Source organism: Micropterus dolomieu, linkage group LG02 (genome assembly GCF_021292245.1).
Source record: "Micropterus dolomieu isolate WLL.071019.BEF.003 ecotype Adirondacks linkage group LG02, ASM2129224v1, whole genome shotgun sequence".
In the NCBI taxonomy this organism is placed as follows: Eukaryota; Metazoa; Chordata; class Actinopteri; order Centrarchiformes; family Centrarchidae; genus Micropterus; species Micropterus dolomieu.
In genome coordinates this window covers 29,322,798-29,347,415 of record NC_060151.1, presented here as the reverse complement: position 1 = coordinate 29,347,415, position 24,618 = coordinate 29,322,798, and the positions used below count along the sequence as shown (strand labels likewise).

The 24,618-nt window shown below is 41.2% G+C and overlaps 2 protein-coding genes and 1 long non-coding RNA gene across 3 annotated transcripts in view; 1 reads left to right on the top strand and 2 right to left on the bottom strand.

The window, feature by feature from the left end:
• Window positions 1-4,017, bottom strand: part of LOC123967416 (serine protease 33-like) — a 5,682-nt gene extending 1,665 nt beyond the window's left edge. The window contains exons 1-4 of the mRNA XM_046043512.1: window positions 3,923-4,017; window positions 2,412-2,645; window positions 854-1,128; window positions 51-196 (exon numbers count right to left, since the gene is read on the bottom strand). Coding sequence (XP_045899468.1) covers window positions 51-196; window positions 854-1,128; window positions 2,412-2,645; window positions 3,923-4,017 — 750 coding nt within the window. The remainder of the gene's footprint in view (window positions 1-50; window positions 197-853; window positions 1,129-2,411; window positions 2,646-3,922) is intronic.
• Window positions 4,018-6,272: 2,255 nt separating this feature from the next.
• Window positions 6,273-8,968, top strand: LOC123962282. Its single transcript, XR_006822894.1, has 3 exons — window positions 6,273-6,389; window positions 8,631-8,686; window positions 8,801-8,968. It is a non-coding gene; the product is annotated as an uncharacterized LOC123962282 (long non-coding RNA).
• Window positions 8,969-9,853: 885 nt separating this feature from the next.
• Window positions 9,854-24,018, bottom strand: LOC123967415 (transmembrane protease serine 9-like). Its single transcript, XM_046043511.1, has 11 exons — window positions 23,964-24,018; window positions 21,193-21,213; window positions 20,882-21,044; window positions 17,180-17,454; window positions 16,604-16,749; window positions 16,270-16,522; window positions 15,589-15,751; window positions 15,012-15,286; window positions 14,479-14,624; window positions 14,147-14,397; window positions 9,854-10,856 (listed from the first exon to the last, which is right to left on the bottom strand). The coding sequence occupies exons 1-10, from the start codon at window positions 24,016-24,018 to the stop codon at window positions 14,170-14,172; spliced, it is 1,725 nt and encodes a 574-aa protein (XP_045899467.1). The 3' UTR covers window positions 9,854-10,856; window positions 14,147-14,169.
• Window positions 24,019-24,618: the final 600 nt, after the last annotated feature.

Sequence of the window (24,618 nt, the reverse complement as noted above, 5' to 3'; positions counted from 1 at the left end):
TCTTTGCAGAAGGTGAAATCTGACACAAATACAGGTGTGAAAATGATCACCTGACAGGAGTCCTTCCCTCCAGCACTTAACCCGGCGCACATCATGTTGCTTGTGATCAAGCCCACTCCATAGTTACAGTTACACTTTCTGTTCCCCACAATCGGCAATTGCACCTCCATTAGGTTTCCTGGGGGTGGAAGGGACACTGAAGAGACACAAATATAATGTGAAAAATTAATATTTTTTTCTTTGCGGGTTGGCTGGTCAGTCACAATGACAACTCAACATTATGATGTCTGCAGCCATCGGCCCAACCCTACTCCTATCCTTTAGTATCCTTTGGGCTCTGCGTAGGCACCTCACCTCACCGATATCACTGATGCTCAGGAGATCTTCTGAGTAGTTTTAATCACCCGCTGCAGAACCCTTTCTATTCTGTAGCTTTTTATTGCTCCTCTGTAAAAGCTGACAAGAACTTGGCATGAGAATTTAGCCTTCTTAAGCTTCCTTAAGACATACCGTCGTTTTTGAGTTTTTCACCAGCGTGGAGCTGTGAGACGACCATGTCAGGTTCTCTGTGATGCTGATTTAGAACCTGAATCTGTTCACCTGCTCCTCCTCGGCTTCACTGAAGTAGACAGGAGTGTGTGTCTTTGTCTCCTTTTTCTCAAAAATCAATCAATCATTGATCAAGAATAGCCCAGCTATCTCAACACGCCATAAGCAAAGAAAGAAGGTTTTGTGTTTGGCTGCTCCCCTGGATAGAAGGAGTTTTTGCATTGAACTATCTGAGAAAACAGTTCTTGTCACCATTGTAGTCTGAGTATCTCTGAAAATGTACTCCAGGTGCTTTCTGACCCACCTCCACTTCCAATGGTGCCCCAGCCGGTGACCCAGGCTGCAGTGCCGCTGTAGAAGGTGCTGCCTGGGGCTGCCAGGCAGACGGGCTGGATGTAGGTGGTGAAAGTCACCGGTGAGGAGAGCTTCAGGAGGCAGAGGTCGTTGTTATTAGTGTTGGAGTTATAGTTGGGATGAATGATGATCTGTGACACAGTCCGAGACACTTCATTGGGGTTCAATCCCTGTAGAGTCTGGCGACCCAGAGACACAGTCAGAGTGCGTGTGGTTATGCCTGTGCTACAATCAGAAGAGAAACAAAACAGTGCAAAGCCATTAAAGGCTGAACTGTAGTCAAGACCACATCTGGTTTAGTTTGTATGGAGCCTGATAGAAGTGACAGGGAGATGTCATTCCCACAAGTTAGTAATTTGTATTCTCATTATATTATAAATCATTTTCTGCCAGTGTACAGTGTAATACAGCCAACCTTGAGGTTTATCCCTGTATCTCAGTCCAAATTTGTAAACTGAATTAAACTATTGAATTCCAAAGGGAGAGAGAACCAAGACACATGGATTTAAGATTTAATCTCAGTGGACGGCATGATTGACACAACTTGTCTGATGAAGATTTATCTTCTGGGAGTAACAGCTAATGTTTTGGGTCTTCCAATGTGGCTACAGTGTTTCTTGGCCAACACTTCCTCTTCGTGTGGCGTGATTGTTTACAGTCCAATTAATAACTTGAGACGCAAACGTGCAGCTGGCTGGAGAGACGACGTCTAAGACCAGAGATTACATTTGCATCCGCATCTTTTGCTTTCCATGTGGACTGCTTACCTGCATGCAACCAAAGCCTGCTCATACATGATTGGTCAATATCATTCAGACTACATACAGAATGGAACGGAAAGATACTCATCCGATAATCTTGTCGCCTGCCCACAGATGTCTGCATCCATATGCAGCTTATTTTACACAATAGCAGGCCTATTCATTTCAAACCGTTTCATCCTTCTGCCATGTGAGTCACAGTTTCTCTTTTCTCCTCTTTAAGTGCGAATGCACGGTTCAGTTTACTTACAGCACCCCACATTCTTTGTTCGTTTTTTACAGATCACAACCTTTCCAAGGGGCGGCGCGGTGGTACAATGGTTAGCACTGTTGTCTCACAGCAAGAAGGTCGTGGGTTCAAACCCTAGTTGCCCTGGCCGTTCTGTGTGGAGTTTGTATGTTCTCCCCGTGTCTGCGTGGGTTCTCTCCAGGTGCTTCGGCTTCCTCCCACCATCCAAAGCCATGCAGGCTAGGTTAATTGGTGTCTCAGAAATTGTCCTTAGGTGTGAGTGGTTGTATGTCTATGTGATAGACTGGCGACCTGTCCAGGGTGATACCCGGCTTTTGCCCAATGTAAGGATAAGCGGTTGATGATGGATGGAACCTTTGCTTGGGAAGTGGCATATGCACGTTTCCAGCCCTGTTTTGTACGTACGCATCGTTTATAAATGAGACCTGCAGGTTAGCTCTAAAGTTACTTAGGACAACGATGACGTTTATTTTTGCATACCGACCCTCAGTGCTTACCTGTAGAAGCAGTGAGCAGCAGTCAGCACCCATTGATTGTTAATGAGGGATCCTCCACAGAAGTGGGACCCAGAGTTTCGCAGACTGGCCTGCCAGGGCCAGCTGCCTGCAGAGGCCACCTGTCCTCCAACAATCCTGGTGTTGAGCTTTGGCTGTCCACACACTGAGGAGAGAGACAATAAAGACACAGGGTAAGAGATCCAGGGTTTACAGCAAATACTAACAATAATGAAACTATAAACAAAACATTTACATCCCAAAAACGTGTTAAAAATGTCCCAAAAGACAGATGAACAGGAAACTTACCGCTTAGTTGTGAGTGACACTCAAAAAAAAACTAAAACACTCATGAAACAACAGTATTGTATTTATATTTACTGATATGGCTAATTCCACATTGACATATGATATTTACATGGTTGTAATTTTGTGATCATCTGTTATTCTGTTATCTGTAATTTATTTATTAAGTAAATATGTTTGATTTTTGATAAGTGACACACTTTTAACCATGTCCACTCAGTTAACATAAGAGGATCATTAAGACCACTGAAGGTTTCAGTCACCAACATTTGAGTGTCAGCTGACTTCCTTCTTTGCTACGTCTTATGACCACTAGAGGTCGCAACCTAACTATAACTGTAAATATGGGTCTTAATCAGCTGCTTGAAGAATCGGCCTTTATGACTGTTTTTTCTAGTGAGGACAGGCTGAAATGAACGTATCTTGTTCTGCTGCTGCTTATCTTATTGCTGCCACTAATAAGTTTCCTCACTGTTACTACAGTCCCTGATGATGCCTTAATGTCACAAAAACATGACAGCAGCAGAAGTTAAAGGGGCACTCCACTGATTTTACACATGAAGGTCAGTTTACTCTTTATGAAGAGTGGTACTCCTGTGAAAACTATTGTAGAATGTTGTTGTTTTATAAACAACCATGACGCTACCATGCAGTACAGTGTGTACAACCATAATGCATCACTGTCTCATCCCTGTTTTGACACTGATTTTATTTCCTGTCTTCTCTTCTCAAAAACAAAAAATCAATTACATGTTTTTGATTATTATTTACTGGCATTGATGATTTTAGTGTCTGTTATTTAGATTTTAGCCATCAAAACCAGATTTCTTTTGGTCTCTAAATATGTAAATGATTTCTGTTTTGGCTTAAAATGTTAAGTATAGATGATGCTAATATGTGGGACCTGAATGGTCTTTATAACAGCAAGAACTAATTTGCCTTTAACGTTACAATACATTAAAGTCATCCAGGCATTCTTTTATTAGCTGTATGATCCCCTGTAAATTTAATAAAAACACTTACTCAAAAGTATTATTTATATGAAATACAAAATGTGCATCAAATGAAAACCATAAATTTAAATATTATATGAAAAGTAAAGAACATCTATATGTGTGTATAATACATTGCCAAGTTTGGGTTAAATGATTTTGGCAGATTTTTCAAGCTTTGATCTAAAAAAATCACCCTGATTGTTATTTTCTCACTCCTGGATGACTAACTGTTGAGTGAACAGATGTTCTTCTTCTCCTTCCTTCTTCTTAAAGTTTTTCATCAGAATCAGTTTTGCAATCAGGGACATAACAACAAGGTGTGGCAACAAGATGTTAACCTGAAACCCATTTACTGTACACATCTCCTCCATGATGGTGAAAAGCTATAGTATACATGGTGTTGGTATAGTGACGTAAAAACATTCCTTCAAACAGTTTAAAGTTGCTGTTATCTATCTGTCTCTCTCCATCTCTATCCCCATACCCCTGAATAGAAAGGAAAGTTTCCTTCGCTTAAACTAAATCCACAAATATTTCTTAATTTGTAAGCTTACAAAAACTCTTACTACAAGGACAGACTGAACCGAATAAGAAAGCTTCTTTTTGGTTTATTAAGGATCAAGTTACACAACTATACCCATAAAAACAACCCTTTCTCCCAGCTCGTCCCATATAGACGCATAGTCAAGACCCGATGGCGTCAGTTTGTTTCGCAACATTAACATTTTATTTTGAAAGTTTAACTGGATGTTGCATATTATGGAAGAAACTAAATTAGAATCACATCACACACAGACCTGCAATAAATACAGAAACTTTAAGAGATTAAACAGGCTGTGGTACAGTTCAGAAGGCATCATGTCACTCCTCGACAGTTTGAGCTAGACACCCCATTTTTTTCCTGTTACACAAAAGTAACAGTGTGGAAACAAGTGGTGTTTACAATAAAATATGTAGAAATATTCCCCAATAGTGTGTGAAATAAAGGTTGAGTTGAGTGAGAGCTGAGGTTGTGCTGATTCTGGGAAAGTTGGAAATTGATGATGTTGTAAAAAATGACAACTTTATAAGGCAAAACACAAAGGTATGAAAAAGGTATTGATGTGGGCTGAACGCAAACAGTGATTACTGACAGGAAATATAGCAGTTATTTCACTCAGCTGCTTCCTAAACTCCTTTACTATGATTATCTGCTATGAACAGAATATAGTTTGTTATTTCACTTTAATGTATCCAGGCAACGTTTTAAATCAGGCTAAAAGAAGCTATGAGTTCAGTGCAAAGCTATTGTTGTTCCACACGACTATAGTTACTGCTCACTTTGCAGATTGAAATAGTTGGTTGTTTTTCCCATCTTTTCCCCAAAAATCTAACTGATGACACAGTGACTTTAAGAGAATTTACTCAACAGTGGATCCACCGAGCACTTTTGTTTTGCATATTTTATTACTACAGTTTTGTAAAAAGTTTAATTTGAATGCAAGATTTGTATTTGTAACTGGTCAAACAGTTTACAACATTGAATCAATGTAGATTTATGCTGGGCTGCTATGTTTTTTGTGTTAATGTGCATTTGTTTAGTGTGACTTAAAGGGGCTTTATATAGGTTTTAAATAGAAATCACTTGTTAACCACTTTTTATTGCCTGTTGGTGAACAGGTTGTAATCACACATAAAAATTAACCACACACCTGCTTTCTTGGTCCCTTGTAACAGCCACTACGCTGTATCCTATGTAAAGAAATGGGGTTGGATTTTCTGCATGAAGGCACAGCGACAGCACTGCAGATAACTACAAGACGTCCGCTAACACACAGACTCCAACACAAAGTCCACGTAAGGATAAAAAACATAGTACGAGAATCCGATCGACACCGAAAACAATGTCAACCTCAGAAAGGCATTTGAGTCATACTTTTCCAATGCGTCATTTTTTCCCTGCCAGAGTTACGACAAGTCTCGCTTTACTGTACTGTGGCTTTTTATTGGCTACTACTCGCCACTAGCTTGGGTCCTTGTGATTTGATGCCAGCTGTGAGTGCGGCAAATTCTGCCCGACTGTGCTGTGATTGGCTAGTACTCGTTCACACTAATGACAGAAGATAATGTGATAACAATAACATGAATATAAATGTTTTAAATCTTTGTATTGATAGAGGGAGTGCAACAAGAAATTAAAATGTCATATCTGTAAATGTACTGACAAAAGCCTTTGCTTTTTGCCTTCAAACAAAATATTTCTTCAATTCAACAATCACTGAAGCAAAAGGCAATTAAAAAAATAACACTGCGCCACACCATTATTTTCCATCACTGCCTTAAAGGCAGGGTAGGCAAGTTGTTTCTAAAACACTTTTTGTCATATTTGTTGAAACTGTCTTTACACAACAATACATATGAAAATGTTAGGTGCTCTGAAGAAGAGAGTATAAAAATCGGCTGTCTGTAGTCCTCTCAGGGCTGCAATAGACACAGACTGTCACTCTCCCTCGCTGCCATGGCTACCAGCCCTGTTGCTACAGGAGCTGGCCACATGCGCGCTTCCTCTCAGCTCTCTCAGACCCGACGATAAAGCGGTCAGATCGGAGTTAATGTCTGCGTGGCTTTTCTACGACGGTGACAACTGAGGAACACCAAGTTGCTGAAGTTACACCGTGGTCGCTTCATTTCTGCTGGACAGGTAATCTGGCTTTTTTCATTTTGATGGTAATTTGTTTCTTTCGTCGGTAGACAACGTAGCTACCTACTTAGCATACAGCTAACTTGGCTTGCACCTCGTCCTCCCCGTCCTGCCTCTTCTTCCTCGGACCCCAGCAACCCTCCCTCTTCTGCTTCGCCTCGACCCCGGTCCTGTCCCGTTCTGTGCTTGACTCTGGGGTGCAGTCCTCATCAGAGACAATAATGCTGTCATCGCCGAAGCTCCAGCATGCAAAACCACGTACATGAGTTTAATACGAAATTCACGTTCGTGTAGTGTAACTGATGGAAACGGGAAAATGTGTATCAGCCTGTTTTTAGCTTTGCCCAATGTTACCGCAGCTGTTAGCACAGCTACCTGTTGCTAACAGTTAGCTAGCCAGCTAGTTACTGAATCAAATGAAGTCTTTTTAAACCTATCCAAAAATAACATGCTAGCTCGATGTGAGTACTAACAGCCGGGTTAGTTGTTTATTTTCATAATGATAAAGTTAGATGTTTTCTTACCCCTGATGTGAGCCGCTGCTCTGCACTCGTCACACTGTACTCGTCCTCCTGTGTCGGCAACACGCATTCACGTGTTTTGGGGGTGTGGCTTTGGAAGGAGCCCAGAAGCGAGTTTCTCTGTTGGATACTTTCAAAATCCAACAGTTTCTTGCTAGTTTCTCAAACCTACCTACCCTGCCTTTAACCCTCTTGGGCATGGAGTTTCACCAGAGCTTCACAGATTGCCACTGGAGTCCTCTTCCACTCCTCCATGACGACATCACAGATGCTCAATAGGATTTGGGTCTGGAGACATGTTTGGCCAGTCCATCACCTTTACCCTCAGCTTCTTTGTTTGGGGTCGTTATCATGTTGGAATACTGCCCTGCAGCCCAGTCTCCGAAGGGAGGGGATCATGCTCTGCTTCAGTATGTCACAGTACATGTTGGCATTCATGGTTCCCTCAATGACCTGTGGCTCTCCAGTGCCGACAGCACTCATGCAGCCCCAAACCATGACCCTCCCACCACCATGCTTGACTGGAGGCAAGACACACTTGTCTTTGTACTCCTCACCCGGTTGCCCCCACACACGCTTGACACCATCTCATCAGACCACAGCACATGGTTCCAGTAATCCATGTCCTTAGTCTGCTTGTCTTCAAGCAAACTGTTTGAGGGCTTTCTTGTGCATCAACTTTAGAAGAGGCTTACTGCTGGGACGACAGCCATGCAGACTAATTTGACTAGTCTGAGCACTGACAGGCTGACCCCCCACCCCTTCAACCTCTGCAGCAATGCTGGCATCACTCATACAACCTCTGGATATGACGGTGAGCATGTACACTCAGCTTCTTTGGTCGACCATGGCGAGGCCTGTTCTGAGTGCTATTATGTGTGCTTTCCGTAAAATGGCTTTCCTATTGAGGTCAGAGAGGTTGGGTGTGGGGAGTCCACTTATTTTGGAGGCATTATTTGTGATGCGTTTAAATTTGTTCTTATTGGTCACAGTGAGTATGTTGAAATAACAGATAGATGGGTTGAACTATGCTTTTGTAGAGAAGCAGTAGAAGGTGGGGAGCAACCGAAATAGATTTAAGTTTACGGATGGCAGAGAGTCTTTGTTGGAAGCATTTGAAAGTGTCAGTGGTTAATGATCAAATTTCAGTTTATTGTCCAGAGTCCAAGGTATCTGAAGCACTCCACCATTTCAACAGCTACATTATTGATGCATGTAAGATTGAGGGTGACAATATTGGCTGTGCTGTCGGAGTTGGGTGTGTTAATTAACATTTCTTTTGTTCTTGCAACGTTCACCTGAAGATGATTATTTGAACACAGAGATAAAGTCTTGATAGCTTAAAACAGAGTTTATGTTCTTGATTAGAGACCAAGAATAACAGTGTCGTCAGAGTACTTGATTTATGTGGTAACGGGTGAGGGGCTGGTGCAGTCATTGGTGTATAGGGTAAACAGAAATGGACTCAGGACACAACCTTGTGGGGCTCCGGTGTTGATGATGTTGGAGGATGTCACAGAATCCACTCTGACTGTCTGTGTTCTGTCCCTGAGGAAGCTGTAAACCCAGTGAATGAGAACTGAGAGAACGCAGAGATGGTGACGCTGCATAGTGTTGAAGGCAGAACTTTAGTCAATAAAAATAAGTCTGGCGAAATTCCCAGGTGATTCAAGGGAGTGAAGAGCCACTGCATCTTCTGTCCCCCTTTTTGGCCTTGTAGGCAAACTGTAAAGGAGGAGGAGTAGGCAAGCCCAGCTGACTCGACAGCGGATGGAGGTGAGTGGACCTGGGGACGGACGGACAGACAGGGTTAGTAACAGGGAAAACGGGGAACAGTGATGTGGAGAACCGGGGTTGATATACAGGCTGAGATGGAGTGATTGCTGGCAGGTGCGGCGGCTGATGAGGTGCAGGTGTGGACGGTCAGCTGGGCTCAGGAGCGGAGAGAGAGAGGAAGAGAGGGAGAGCACACGCAGGGGAGGAGACACAGGGAGGAAGGCAAGGTAGCTACATGAAAACAGTGGAACAAACAAAATGAGAAATAAAGAGGACACTCACCGTCAGCCAGGCTGCCACCACAACATAATATCTGGCTTTGTGCCTTCTTCAAATCGCAAAAGACTGCGATTTAATTAAATAAGTTTAATAACAAGGCCTATAAATAAGATATTGAATCAGTATAAACTCTGAGTACATTTTAAGTGAGCTACTTTTTACTTGAGTAAATTTTTATAAGAGTAACTTTACTTGTAGCCTAGTTAAGTAAAAATTCACCAGTGTAACAGTACTTTTACTTAGGTACAATATTTTAGGACTCTTTCCAGCTCTGGATATGCCCCATGCTAGTTTGACATGTGATATTTACATGGGTTGAAATTTGAGATCATCCTTAACATTTATTACTAAACTGGTAAAAACACAAACATTGATGAGTGACACACCTTTAACCCTTTCCTCTCTCAGCTAACAGACTGCGAATCATTTAGTTACAGAAAAGTTTGCAGTTTTTAATACTCCCCCTAAAAATCAATATGACCAGGAAAAGCTTCAGTTACCAAAATGTCAGTTGATTTCCTCCTTTGTTACGTCTTACACCCACTAGAGGTCACACATCATCCATAAATAAAACATGCACTACTGCACTACTCACCATTCAAATGCATTTCTGTACATACAACAAGTCTGAGGGGTCTGAGGAGGAGAAATGAGGTCTAAGCGTCTGCAGTTGGACCTTTTTGGCGCTCCACATTTCACTGAGTAATGTGGAGTAAAAGTGAGCGTGTGCAGAACTTTGTGAGTCATATGAGTGAAAACACAGCATTTGAGACTCGTAACTACAGATTCAACAGATTAAAGATGTTGTAGTTAGTGACTTTTGTTTGAACAAGAACAATATTAAAGATTTTTCTATTAGAAAATATTCACTTCAGCAACTGTAGCAAAAAATGTTCAGTTTTTTTTATTTGATACATGCATGTGGCTACGAAACACAACTTCAGCCTCCAGAATGACCATACAGTTGAATCAGCACATCTCTAAAACAGTTTCAACACAAACAGATTATAACCATCATGAAGGAGGATTTACTGCAGGACATTTAGATTAGACTGCATGAGTTGAGTTCATACATGTGCTCAAAGCCGACAGAAAGGATTTCCCTTAATTAAAAACCAGGTTATTGTGATAAAAAAAATCAAAGGGGTTAATTATTCAGCACTTTCACATCTACAGGACAGTTGTTGCCACGGCAAAACTTGACAAGACTTAATATTGACATTTATCTTTCAAACCAAATTATTATCAATGTAAAGTTCAGTTTAAGAATTTTTTAGAGCAAATGCTGCTTGTTCACTTTAGATATAATTGTACATTAAGGTACACTAGCTCAGATAGGTACATGATGGACATGTGTTCCTCTGACCTCTAAAATATGCTCCTTAAGTTTTTTAATCCATTTGTTAACGACTGTAAGAAATTCACGATAGCATGAGTTTAATATACCTGCAATGTAATCAATAAACACCATCCTGTTTTCAGTTATTTGAAGGGGAAGTTTTATGTAAATGACTAATTATCATCTTGTCTTTGCGTAACATCTGGATCCTTCAAAAACCTTGACACGCTGGTATGCCAGGCTACATATACCTACATTTGTTCAGTGCTGCTTAAACAATTCATTGTCATTAATTTATTAATTTTACACCCATAAATTACACCCTTCATTTTAGAGACAAAGCAGTTGCCATTCAGATTCTGTCACACTGAGAAGAAGAAGAAGGGGGAGTGAGCAGGAGCGCCCCCGCTGGTAGTTGGTATGTTGCCGGCAGCTGTGCTGTTGCTGTTGTTGCTGGTGGTGTTGGTGTCTGAGCCAGGAAGGTGGCGTTGTTTCCAACTAACAACACTGCTGCCTGGAACCAAGAGCCGCTCTGCTCACCGCCAGATCACCCTGAACAAACAAACAGGACAGATGTGTTCAAGTCCAACTTTTTGTGAAATGTTAACAATGTTACTTTTTTCAAATTCTTAGTTTTTCCAAATGTTCAAGCTCTCTTGTGAGTGTGTAAAGTGAAAAAGCATATTTCCAGAAAGGCCTTCAAATGGGCTCATTTCAAAGCGAGAATATGCAACTTTTCCTGAACAGCAGTCACTGTAGTTACATGTGGCAATTATGGAATAATGGGAAATGATCAAATGTGACAGTAGTAAGAAATTAGAAAAGCGTTGATTTAGAAAAAAGCTTGGGTCTCGGTCAGTTAAAAACCCCAAACCTGTCTTCACCACTTTAAAAACAACTATATTTAATAACCATTACAGTCTACCCGTCTGCACCATATTGGTATAGACAATTGGAGTTTAGACAACAAGTTGTGGGTTTCGGGTGTGTGGATGCAATTAAAGCGTATGCAGAGGTGTTTTGTTTGAAGTATTGTACTCAGCTACAAAGACAGGCTCAAAGACGACTGACTGTGACTCTTGCTGCAGCGAGTCCCTTACTGCAGTACATGGATGCGTAATATGAGGAGCGTCGGACTTCATCCAGCCAGAGGAAATGATCACCGACTGTCCGCAGCGAGAGGGAGTGGAGATTCCGGATTTTACGCATGATCCATGATGATACAGAAAAACAAAAATGAATGGCAAAAATAGCATGTCCTGTCTTATTAAGAGGAGACAAGCTCCCCCAGTCCAGTGCAGACTCCCATAGTGTAATCTGTTCCGCCACAGTTTCATTATGAAGAAAAAACTATAATATATATAATAATAACATAAAAGGTCTCTAACATTGTTTTGCACCAAGTATCTGTCAAACAAACTAAAATCGAAAGTGCAATATGGCTTTATGACCTTATCAAATTGCAAAAAACTGCAATTTAATAAAATAAGTATAAGAAGTATAAATAAGATATATAATCAGTAAAAATAAAGTTATTTTAGGAGGTTAAATAACTAATTTTAAATGAGCTACTTTTTACTTTTACTTGAGTAGAGTTTTATTCCTGTGATTTTACTTGCACTTAGGTAAAAGTTCATCAAAGTAATTGTACTTTTACTTAAAGGAGACCTATTACACTGCATTTCCATTCCTATATTGTAGTTCAATGACTCCTATATGGCAGCTTTGCATGAGTGAAAGTTAGAAAAATTACACTGCCTCTTCATGTAGGCCTTCATTTCAGCATCTGTCTGAAATAAGCTGTAGATTCTCCTGTCTCTTTAAGAACCCCCCTCTCAAAGCCCACTGTCTTCTGATTGGCCAAGACCTGAAGCATGTTACCAGGCTGTTGTTGCCGCTGAGAGGTACATACCAAGGGGGTAAGCCAGAGATCGGACAGTGAAGCCGACCAAACCTGCATAGAGGGATCCATGTAGGCCCCAAAATGACGTCAAAACCCTGTGACACCCAGTCGCACATGAGAGATGTAACCGTATTGCTTAGATTAAAAGCTCTCAGCAATCTAAAAAAACTATTCAGCCATCGGTGACGCTGCGTTGGTGTTTCACAGGTGAGCCTCGTAGGTGGGTTGATTAATCAGTGATGATCCGAGTCAGACCAGTTATATACTATCTATAGTACATACAGACTGAGCGTAGCTGTGTAGAGCAAATGACCATATATGGAACACCGGCTCCATCTGTCTCCGTGTGTTGTAGAAAGGAGCCATTGGTAGAAAAAGCAGTTCAAAACAGAGCATTCAGAACAGGAGGAAATCTGAGGTTTTTGCTCACAGGGATTTCTTTTAAATACTTTTACCTCATTATTTGAAGCTTTGGCTATGTTTAACATGAACATCTAACATTGTCGATAAGTCATAAAATATAAAAAAGCATAATAGGTCTCCTTTAGGGCTGACCCCAAATAGTCAAAGATTCGATGCTTCGATGGGCGGAGCTTGATACGACAGTCAATCTCGCAGTCGAAGCTTCGCGGTGAAACAAGGATCATGCCATTTTGGCGATATGGGGGTACTCAACGTCCGATTTTACATAGAACGAACTGTTTTCTCTCAATAAGTTAATATACAGCCTATTACTATACATATATAAACGTTTAATGCTGTAAATAAACATGTCAAAAGAAAAATAACTTCCAATGAATGTTTTTAAAGTGCGCGAATAAATCCAAAATTGTAACCCTAACCCTTGGTCTTCAGTGCGCATGTCACCTCGCGGGACTTTCAGATAATTATCACCTTTGATGAACCACACAAAGAATATTATATTGTTTTTAAACAGCCGCTACTTGAAATAGACCCGCGAGGAACGGCAACGTGCATCCAGTTGTCGGCAGCACGGCAAAAACTCTGCACAAGACCGGTGAATGGCAGGCGAGAGAGAGAGAGAGAGAGAGAGAGAGAGAGAGAAAATGGTCAACAATAAGCCTCAGTTTAGCCTCGGCTCACAATCTCTGTGCACAAAAACACACGATTCGACTATCAGTCGACTATAGGCAGGACTCGACGATTCTGATTCGACTTTGTAAATCCTTAGTCTGGGACAGCCCTAGTCTCCTTTAAGTAGAATATTTTAGTACTCTTTCCACCCCAAGCGTATGGGTGTGTGTGTGAGTGTGTGTGTGTGTGTGTATTGTGTATTAGTATGGGGAAAGGGAAAAGGGAAAAAGTACACAGAGCGAGATCTATAAGGTCCTGATTGACGTGGCAAGATACAATGTGATTAATACTTTATCACACAGAACCCACCAGTGAACTTTGGTCATGCGACAGTGACAGTTTGGTCAGTGACAGGAACTCACGCAGTTAAGGGCCCAGCAGCGTGGTACCAAAACAAAACATGAAGTGCACTAGGTATTAAAACACACAGCAACCAACAGTCGTTGATGAACTTCAGGAGTTCCTTCTCTCAGTAAAATAACTGTGGAAGATCTTCTTCTGCAGGTATGAGACCTTTGGGATCAACTTTGGGATCCAAAATTGTGTTAAAAAATGATGTGGGTAAACACAAAGCAAAAGAGAAACAGAAGAAACAGTCTGCTCTCTGTCGGTGTGGTAGACTTTCACCTAGTTAGTAACTTCTGTACCTAAACCTTCATTTCAGGGTGTTAATGGGGAGGCTTCTGTGTATTAGCAGATGTTAATATCAAAAAACAAAGTGCCTGATTTCTAAACAATCCTAATACTATCTAAATCCCAGATTGTGTTTTAACAAAAAGATAAATATATCATTTTAAAGTTTCCAAATGGTTAAAATCAAAGTCTGGACAGGGCTGGCACTTACGTTAGGGTGTAGGTTTTTTGTGATTAACAGGTGATGCTGAGGTCACCGTCAGTCCCAGTGGACGTGTAGGTGTAGTAGCCTGGCTGGAAGCTGGTGATCTGGCTGTTGATCCAGGACTGATACTGGGACACTCGGGTGTAGCCTGATGGGATATTAGGCTGGGCACAGCCTCTACTACTGGTAAAACTCGTGATTCCCCCCTGGATCCAGCGACCGCCCTGCTTGCTCACCAGCGGACCTCCTCCATCCCCCTTAAAGGAGAGAAACATTTAAGAGAAGGAATCTTTGCAGAAGGTCAAATCTGACACAAACACAAGCGTAAAAATGATCACCTGACAGATGTCCCTTCCTCCAGTACTCAACCCGGTGCACATCTTGTTGTTTGTGACAATGTTCAATCCATAGGTACAGCTACACTGTCTGTTCCCCACAATTGGCAGCTGCACCTCCATGAGGTTTCCTGGGGATGGAAGGGGCACTGAAGACACACAAATTCAGGTTAATAAATGGGATTTCTTGTTTTGGTTTTACACAAGCCCAGAACTAGATTGTCAAATACCACATAATTACAAACAAACTAAAGTGAAAGCTGTCTGTCTTTAGTAACTGTTTAGCTTAGTTTGCCACATTCATTCAAATCTGGCGCATATAAACTCAGCTGCTGGCTGAGACAAACCAGCCCCCCTCTCTAACAGTAGCAGTATGATAAAAGGATCCCTACACACAGACAGTTACAGGAAGGTTTTGTTGCTCCCCTGGGTAAAGGAGGAACTACATTTTTGCATTGAAATTTCTGAAAAAAACACAGTTGTTGACACCACACTGTCTCTGAAAATAAATGTAATCCAGGTTCTTTCCAACCCACCTCCAGATCCAATTCTACCCCATCCGGTGGCCCAGGAGAGAGTCCCCTTGTAGTAGGTGCTGCCTGGAGCTGCCAGGCAGACGGGCTGGATGTAGGAAGTGAAAGCCACCGGTGAGGAGAGCTTCAGGAGGCAGATGTCGTTATCCAAATTTGCGGGGTTATAGTTGGGATGAATGATGATCTGTGATACTGTCCGAGACGCTTGATTGGGGTTTGATCCCTGTAGAGTCTGGAGACCCAGAACCACAGTCAGAATGCTTGTGGTTATGCCTGTACTGTAATCAGAAGAGAAACGAAACAGTGCAAAGACATGAAAAGCAGAACTGTAGAGGAAACTAAGTCCACTTTAAGATCAAGTCTATTCTAGGTAGTATGGAGCCTGATAGATGTGGCAACAGGGAGATATCGTTCCCACAACTTAGTCGTTCATGACTACAGAGCTTCCCCCAGTGTGTTAAACTAAATTCAAGTTGCAAAGGTCTAGGGTTACAACCCCAGGTTGGGAACCCTGCCTTAGACAGGCTGTTTACAGGTATGACATGTTGTTTTTTGTCGCGACCCTACCCTCAATAGTTACCTGTAGAAGCAGTTAGCAGCAGTCAGCACCCATTGATTGTTGATGAGGGTTCCTCCACAGAAGTGGAACCCAGAGATTTGCAGACTGGCCTGCCAGGGCCAGCTGCCTGCAGAGGCAACCTGTCCTCCAACAATCTTAGTGTTGAGCGGAGGCAGACCACACACTGAGGAGAGAGACAATAAAAACACAGAGTACAGACATTTTTCTGGTGAGGACAGGCTGAAATGAATATATATTATTCTACTGCTGCTAATCGTATTACTACTAATACTAATGAATTGTATTAATACTAGTACTACTGTTATTGCTCCAGTCCCTGATGACACCTTAATGTCACAAAAACATGACAGCAGCAGAATTTAAAGGGGCACTCCACAGAAGTCACAAATATATAACTTTGTTGTTTTATAAACAACCACGATGCTGCCATGAACTTCATTATGTACAACAGTTAGTGAATGCATCACCATTCAAATGCAATATTAAGCTTTATCCAACACAGGTTGAGGTCAAGGGCAACTGGACTTTGTTCTAGTATCTAGTCTAGTATCTAGTCCAGTTGCCCTTGACTTCAACCTTCGTATGATAGCTATGACCTGGAGAACCATCACAGACGATATTAAGCTTTCCAAGGTGAAATGTAGAGTTAAAAATTAAAGTCTGGACGTGGTAGGCACTCACCTTGGGGTATTGATGGTGGCAGGCCAGAACAGGTAACTCTGAGGTCACCATCAGTCCCACTGGAGGTAAAGGTGATGAAGCCTGGCTGGTTGCTGGTGATCTGGCTGTTGATCCAGGACTGATACTGGGACACCCGGGTGTAGCCTGATGGGAGATTAGGCTGGGCACAGCCCCTACTACTGGTAAAAGTCACAATTCCCGCCTGGATCCAGCGACCACCCTGCTTGCTCACCAGCGGACCTCCTCCATCCCCCTTAAAGGAGAGAAACATTTAGGAGAAGGAATCTTTGCAGAAGGTGAAATCTGACACAAACACAGGTGTAAAAATGCTCACCTGACAGATGCCCTTCCCTCCAGCACTGAACCCTGCGCACATCATGTTGTCTGTGACCACACCCACTCCGTAGTTACAGTTACACTCTCTGTTTCCTACAATCGGCTGCTGCACCTCCATTAGGTTTTGTGGGAAAGGAAGAGACACTAAAAAGACACAAATTCAGGTTAATAAACAAGTGTTCACATCTTTTAAAATGGTTTCAGACAAAATGGGCAGTTTAATAAACACATCAGTGATCTGTGGCACACCTCAAGGTTTTCCAGGTGTTCCTCTGTGGATCAAACAGACATTCTCACTACTTGAACTTAAAGGACCATGCCAGTGGTTTTACAATGTTTTAGCCCATTAAAGGTACAATGAGTAACTCTAGCGATAAACCAGGACAAGGACTGGTCCACTACCAAACTTCAAGTCACATTATTCTGCTTTTTGCTAATAAACCTTGCAAACTGATGTCAGCTCTCCACTGTTGTGCGTTTGGGCTCAAACCTGCTTATCACTCGAAGAATCCTGAGAAAACAAAGTTATTGCCACCATTGTAATTAGTTTGTCTCCAGGTCCTTTCTGACCCACCTCCAGTTCCAACATTGCCCCAGCCGGTGGACCAGGAGACAGTCCCCCTGTAGAAGTTGCTGCCTGTGGCTGCCAGACAGACGGGCTGAATGTAGGTGGTGAAAGTCACCGGTGAGGAGAGCTTCAGGAGGCAGATGTCGTTGTCAAAAGTTCCAGAGTTAAAGTTGGGATGAACGATGATCTGTGATACTGTGCGAGACACTTGATTGGGGTTTGATCCCTGTAGACTCTGGAGACCTAGAGACACAACCAGAGTGCTCGTGCTTACGCCTGATCTGAGGTAATCAGAAGAGAAACAAAACAGTGCAAAGACATGAAAAACAGAACTGTAGTCAAGAGCACTTTAGCAAGAACCAAGTCTATTTTATGACCACGTCTAGTTTGTATGGAACTTGATAGATGTTGCAACAGGGAGATTTAATTCTCACAAGTTAGTAATTTCCTTTTATTTTAAATATTTCCCTCATCATAGTCACATGCTCAATATACTTTTTCATGTCCTCAAGATCTAATTACTAAGTTTTTCCTTCAAATTATGAATTATTCCTTCCGTCTCCATTTGCATTTGTTGCTCTGGAGACCAACAGAAAACTAAGGATGAACTTCTCTGAAACGAAAAACATCTGCAATGTCAACAGGTGTTTTTTTTACAGCAAAACCAGCTTTTCTCCCAGTGTACGTGGCAGTGATAAAACAGCCCAACCACGAGGTTTATCCCTGTGTCTCAGTCCAAAAGCTTAAACTCTATTAACTCCAAAGGGAGACAAAGACACATGGAATTAAGAAATGTCTATATCTCTGGACGGCATGATTCATTAATAGACTAACTTGTTAGGCTGAGGGCAGTCTCTGAAGCATCGGCCATCGACTGACGAGGATTTAGCCTCTGGGATCAACAGACAATGTTCTGGGCTCCTGGTGTGGCAAGCGTATATCTGGGCCCATGCAGCGGTCAATGGGTGCATTTCAATTCTCTTAATTTTAATAAGTTTCCCTCACATGCGTTTTTTTCTAGCGTCTTAGTCCCGCCCACCGGGAAACAAGGAGAGATAATATAGCCGCAAGCGGCGATTCGCGGGTTCACACCTTTTTTCGCAATATCACCATCAAAAAATTTCACACACATGGTTTAATATTGTTACGAAACACATTCTGCTAGTTTTGTAACGATTGGACAAGCATTTTCTGATCTATAGCTTGATTTGTTTCATTCCACATCCAACTATTATGCATTTATAGCGTCTCCTAGGGGTCAATTTGAATGAGACTTTCAGGGTATGTGTGAGGTGCTGATGTAGAAATATCCTGCAAGTTTTGTGTTGACTGGACAAACAATTTGTATTTTGTAGCCTGATTTGCGTTATATCACCTGCAGTTTGTTTTTATAGCGCCCTCAGGTGTTCGATTTGAATGAAACTTTCAGGGCATGTTTCAATTACTTATGTGGACATAACCTGAGAGATTTGTGATGATTGGAGAATGAATATGTATTGTGTGTAGTATTGGTGATTTATGTTCATTTATGTCCAAAGCCACGCCCCTTTCAAAGTTCATTGGTCCATATCTTGAAAAAAATTTAGATATTGACATGCTTTATATGACTTTTAATAAGTCTAATCCAATGATGATTCACTGAAAATTTAACTACAGTCTAGGAGGAGATTTCAAAAATGTGATTTTGAAAATGATGGAAAAATTTTATAGGCAGACCTTAATGGTTTCAGAGGCTTTTTGTAGAGCACATTGAGCTGCACCTGTGTGAGAAATTTCAAGACAATCGGACTTACTGCGTGAGGGGCGTGGCCTTTCAAAGTCTTATTTACAGCCCCACCATGTGGCTGATTGAGGTCGCATTTCTATGGAAGCTCATGCACACCATTTCCAATTATTCCCCCAAGTTTCATGTTTCTAGCTCATTCCAGCTCACGGGAATTTGAGCCGGCGCGGCATACATCAAATAATAATAATAACTAAAACACACAAACATAGAAGAGTTCTACCGCTACGCCGTATGAACCCTAACAAGGAAACCAAGCGAGGAGAGCAGTAAAGAAGAAATGTGTTTTTAGAGAAATGAGACATCCTTTCCTCCAAAGTGTCACGTGAAGCGACGCCTGTTTCTGATGATGCGGCAGTTGATCACAGCTTAATCAGCTGATCAAAGCTTTCAGCTGGTGTGACTTTTGATGGAATTGGGTCTGCACACATGTGAATGGTTATCCCTGCAGAGCATTGTCCGCTAGAACAACGCTGCGTTCCAGGCAACTTGGAACTCGGAAATTTCCGATCTCCAACTTGAAAAACTATCCTGGAACGCCACTTGAAGTCGGATTTCCTACTTGTGAACTCAGAGAAAAAATATGTATCCCGTGATCATGAGTAGCAGCTCAATGACATCATAAAGCAATGGCAGCTCCCAAACCATAAACTAAAAGGCACCAAAACGTATATTGTCATGTATTTAAATTAAAATAATACCTATATGATCATATAGTGAAACCTGTTCTGCATATACATTGATGTAGAAATATATTAGGCCTATTAGGTAGCTGGCTACAGTAAAGACTGTCATAGTCATCTTCTCTGCATAAAAGTTATTGTTAAAAATGCCAAAACATTAGGAAGTGTAACCTACAACATTGACTGACTTGAAGGTTACCAACTGATGTAGCTAGAGGGGTACACAGGTAACTAGTTATTATTATTATTTATGTCAGTTGTTGCAGTTAAACTGCTGTCCTTTGAAGTAACACCTAAAACACTGCTGAGGGTGCAACTGTGTGCACACTTTGTCATAGTCAGTCATGGTTTTCGTTCACTTTCGGCGTCCTGCACCACCATGCACCTGGAACGCTTTGAGGTCGGAAGTCAGAAGTTTCAACTGGGAAAAATCACAGTTCCGACCGGTCTCGAACGCAACATGTACACTCAAGTGAATGGAAATGACGAAAAATTATGTAGAAAGTGTTTCTTTCTGACTGACTCTGAATTTGTCTCCATAATAAAAGTTAATTGTGGAAATAACAGAAAAGAAAAATATTTCTCATTAATGAAGAAATTTGTTTGTGGTGCTTTTGTTGTTCAGACTGACAGTGAACATGTTAACAAGACAGCGAATCACAAAACAAATCACACATAAAACTTGGATGTGAGTTTAATTAAGCCAATCTGTCTACGATACATCAGATCAGTCTGATCACCTGCAACGTTCAATCAATCAATAATGGCGTTCCAATTAAAGGGCGTCGGTCACTAAAAGACTTCTGCCAAGGCTGCATTTGTGTATCTGCACTCATAGCTCCTCAGAGATCGCTCCTTGGCGCACAAATAAGAGCTTTGGAACGTCTGCAAGATGGAGGAGAAGAACAACTTCCGGTTCAAGCGAGGAAACAACAAATAAGAGACTTGAGATGCACCCCACGTTTACAGTCCGATTAGCAACTTGAGACGCAAGAATGGAGATTGTTTCACAAGTAACCAGTTTACAAAGCTAATAAAAGCTAAATCGCTGTCAGACAAAATCCAATGGGTTCAGAAATTACATTAAGGGCAACGTGTTTCACCTCTTTTTCTCCCCTGCCCCTTAGAGCTGCGGTATCCATCATTAATCATTGTCTTCTGCTACGCCTCATGGCAGATTTTCTCCTTGGTCAGTCAGATGTCAGCATCATATTTCTGCCCCCAAGATTCCTCACTGCTTACCTTGCGCAGCACTGAGCAGCAGTCAGCACCCATTGATTGTTAATGAGGGTTCCTCCACAGAAGTGGGACCCAGAGGTTTGCAGACTGGCCTGCCAGGGCCAGTTGCCTGCAGGGGCCACCTGTCCTCCAACAATCCTGGTGTTGAGCGGAGGCTGACCACACACTGAGGAGGGAGGCAAAGATGAAGTGGGAAAATAATAACAATAACGAAGCTATTAACAACATGCTTACATCCCAGAAACATGTTTAAAATGTCCCAATGACAGTCAGACAGACAGGAAGTAAAAAGGTGAGTAGAAACTTTGACTTACCACTTAGTTGTGAGTGACACTCTGAAAATAGAGAACAAACAAAATATTTATGATACAGTAATTGTGTATTTCTATTTACTGATATGTTCTCGCTATATTGACGTGACGTTTACATGCAAGGAAATTTGTAACATTTCTTACTAAAGTCGCTCAAACACAAAACTGTTAAACAGACAAACCTTTAGCCCTGTCATCTCTCAGCTAACGGGCTGAAAAATTATTTTCCAGTTACAGAAACTGACTTTGCTTTTGTTAAGTTCTTATTTTTCCCAATTTCTGCCACATTCAGTAAAATAAGGATTTGCTGTGACATGGAAGAGGGCTGATTTTGCTCGTGGATGACTAACTGTTCAGTGAACAGATTTCTCCTTAGTTAAAGTTTAAATCTGCCGTCACACTGTGTTGGTACAGCAACTTCAAACAATCCTTTAAGGTTAATTCCTTACAGGTTGAAATTACTTTGGTCCTTTGGTTTATCTAATCTACCCACATATCCCTGAATAGAAAAGTTCTCGGGGATGGCTTCAATTAAATCCACAAATATTCCTCAAATTGCATGCTATCAAAGAACTCTTACTACAAGGACAGACTGTTTCAGTGTCTTGAATTGTCTCGCAAAACTGGATTTCTGACTTAAGAAATATATACAACTTCTACAGATGTATGAAAGATGTGGAATATTTTAAGAATTGTTGAAAAGTTTAATGTGAATGTGAACTTGTGAACGTTTTAAAGTTTGAATGGCATTTCTAAGTGACTGTATGAATTAGTGGGGTGAGGCTGAAGATGAGTGAGTGGTTCCAGTTGTATGGAGTTGTAAAGCCAAAGTTTATGATGAATGGCACAGCAGCTGCCGGTGTTTGTTGTCCTCTCTCACGTGAGGCCGCGCGCAGCTGATGCTACGTGTTACGCAGGCAGGTTACGGAGGGAGAGGAGCAAGCTCATCAGACGTTTCCTAAAAATAAACATTGTTCACGAGTCCCGCACCTCGAGTCCGAGTCGATTCTGAAATCTTTTGTGGGCGAGTCTCAAGTCGAGTCTAAAGTCACTATGTGCGCGACTTAAGCCGGACTCAAGTCCGAGTCTCAAACTCGAGTACCCATCTCTGGTGCAGCTCACAGCCGTTTCAGAGGGAAACATCCTGGAGCAGAGAGGCAGTTTAAACGGAGCAAAGTGTCTCTGAGCAACCCCAATTTGTGACAGACAATATTTACATATAAATGTTTTGTTCAAAATAATTGCAAGGGACAATTCAGTAGTCGCTGACAAGCCCTGAGGCTGTAACCAATGTCTCTCTCTCTGCTCACTAATGGCAGGCATGCGGTGTAACGGTGGTCATCTTCAAAGACCTGCTAGACAGGCTGTGTCACGATTATTATTAGCCTACATATTAATAAGGGAAAACATTTTTGTTGTTGTTGAGCTACATTCAAAACATTCATTCATCAAACATTACATTCCCTCCTCACCTGATACATAAATAATGCTTAAGTGTTTGTATCCTGTAGCAAGCAAAGGATACAGAATTAATATTGTCTTATTTTCTTTGGTATTTATTCACATGGCCTATGTGTGCAATAATGATTGCTGGGTAATATGTGCATATTGGATTGTTTCCCAATCTTAAATTTCTATCTGATCATGTGACAGGAAGACAAGACTTTTTTTATACAGTCTATGGGTGAAGTGCAAAATCTGACAAGCAGATCAGCAGAGCTCACCTGCAAGCTAGTCATGCCATTCAGACATAAAAGGTGTTGCAAGAAGAGACAGGAGAGAAAGGAACAGGAAGAGAGGGTGGTAAAATTCCGAAATTAACTTCATTTGGATTTTTTTCTAAGGATTGTTGAAGATTTAGCTCAATTTAAGGCTAGTCGGATGCAATTCAAACAGGTGAGTATAAATGCTTTTTCAAGGGATTTGGTTTGGCCTAATCTTATGGGCTGCCCTGTTTAAATTGCTTTTATAATTTCGGGGTCAGGCTGCCATCGAGCACCTGTTTGATTGTGTTTATGTACTTGTGGGTATTAAACTGTGTGCACGCTTTAGCTGGCCAGTTTTTAGGACTTGGTGTTTTTAAGTATTACAGTGCTCTTCTGTCTTATTTACCATAAGATTTGTGAGAGTATTGTACTAAACATGGCTGAAAAATTCTGCAGTCATTTCAGCACCACAGTGGACACCTCCCCTGCACTCAGGTGTTTGTAATGACATTTCAGGATTCTGACAATTTTCTCTCTGACTTCTGTATTTTGCAAACACAATATTTTTGTTAACACATTAAGACTATAAAACACATGATGGTACTTTAGGCCTGTGTACATAAACATTATTCCAGCATTCACACCAATCAGGGGTTATCTTATAGACATCAGTTACATGCACATGGGGCTTACCACTTAATGAAAGATCTCAAATCTAGATCAACTTAAAACTTTTAATATTTAAGAACGTTCTGCAAGTGGAAGTTTTTATTTCCGTTTCATAATGTCTTTTCAATCAGAAGCAAAATCAAGTGTGTTAGAGCGCATAGATATACTGTAGCTTCAAAATGCTACTGTGGGTAAAACTAAATTAGAATCACATTAAACAAAGTCTTGCAATAAACACAGAAACTTTAATAGAAAAAATAGGCTGTGCATGAAGTTCAGACAACTAATCCTAGAGGTTATTGCAGTGTTTTTCATAATAACTATACTATTTTAAAAAAATACATGTAATTAAAATTAGAAGTCATCATTTTCTACTACATCAGTGAGGAGGGTTCTTACCTTGTGTCAGGAGAGTCAGCAGAGTCGCCACACAGATCACTTTGTAGAAAGCCATCGCTGCAAGTCAGAATCATCAGCTGCAATCATCAGAAATGCAGCTGCATTTATACTCTTCTTCTCCCATCCCTCCCTCTCTCCCTCCCTACCTCCAACACAAGCCCACCTGTCCAACGACACGCCCAACATCTCACCTGTCACCTGTTTCACTAAACATGAAAAATGTCACGTATCTAACAGTAATTTTTCTGTAAGTACTGTTCTTAAATTCAATATTGAAGTATTAGTGAATTTCCTTTTCACTACATGTAGTAACTAGTAACTTTTTTAGATTATGATTTTACATTAAAAACAAAAATGGTTAAACCTTTAAAAAATACAATGCGGTTCAAACCTTTTTGTCCTAATAATAACAATTATAGATTTATCAGTAGGCCTACAGCATTTTTCGTTACAGGTAACAAAGTGCTTTAAAGCTTAACACACAGCTTTTCAACAATCAAGGTAAAACAAGTCGAATAAGAGAAAATATGTATTTTGGCATCACACGGTGATTTACAACAATTTATATATAAACCATAAACAATTCAAAAGGAAAGGTAAACCCAGGAACAGACTTTGTGAGCCTGATCTCCTCTTGTAGACTGTTCCAGAGTGT

Excerpts from the sequence above, each read along its gene's own strand:
- LOC123967415 (XM_046043511.1), bottom strand. The coding sequence starts at position 24,018 with ATGGCTTTCTACAAAGTGATCTGTGTGGCGACTCTGCTGACTCTCCTG. Across the intron at positions 21,045-21,192 it reads GTGTCACTCACAACTAAGTG|TGTGTGGTCAGCCTCCGCTC; the intron begins GTAAGTCAAAGT and ends CTCCCTCCTCAG. Across the intron at positions 15,752-16,269 it reads GCCACCATCAATACCCCAAG|TGTGTGGTCTGCCTCCGCTC; the intron begins GTGAGTGCCTAC and ends CTCTCTCCTCAG.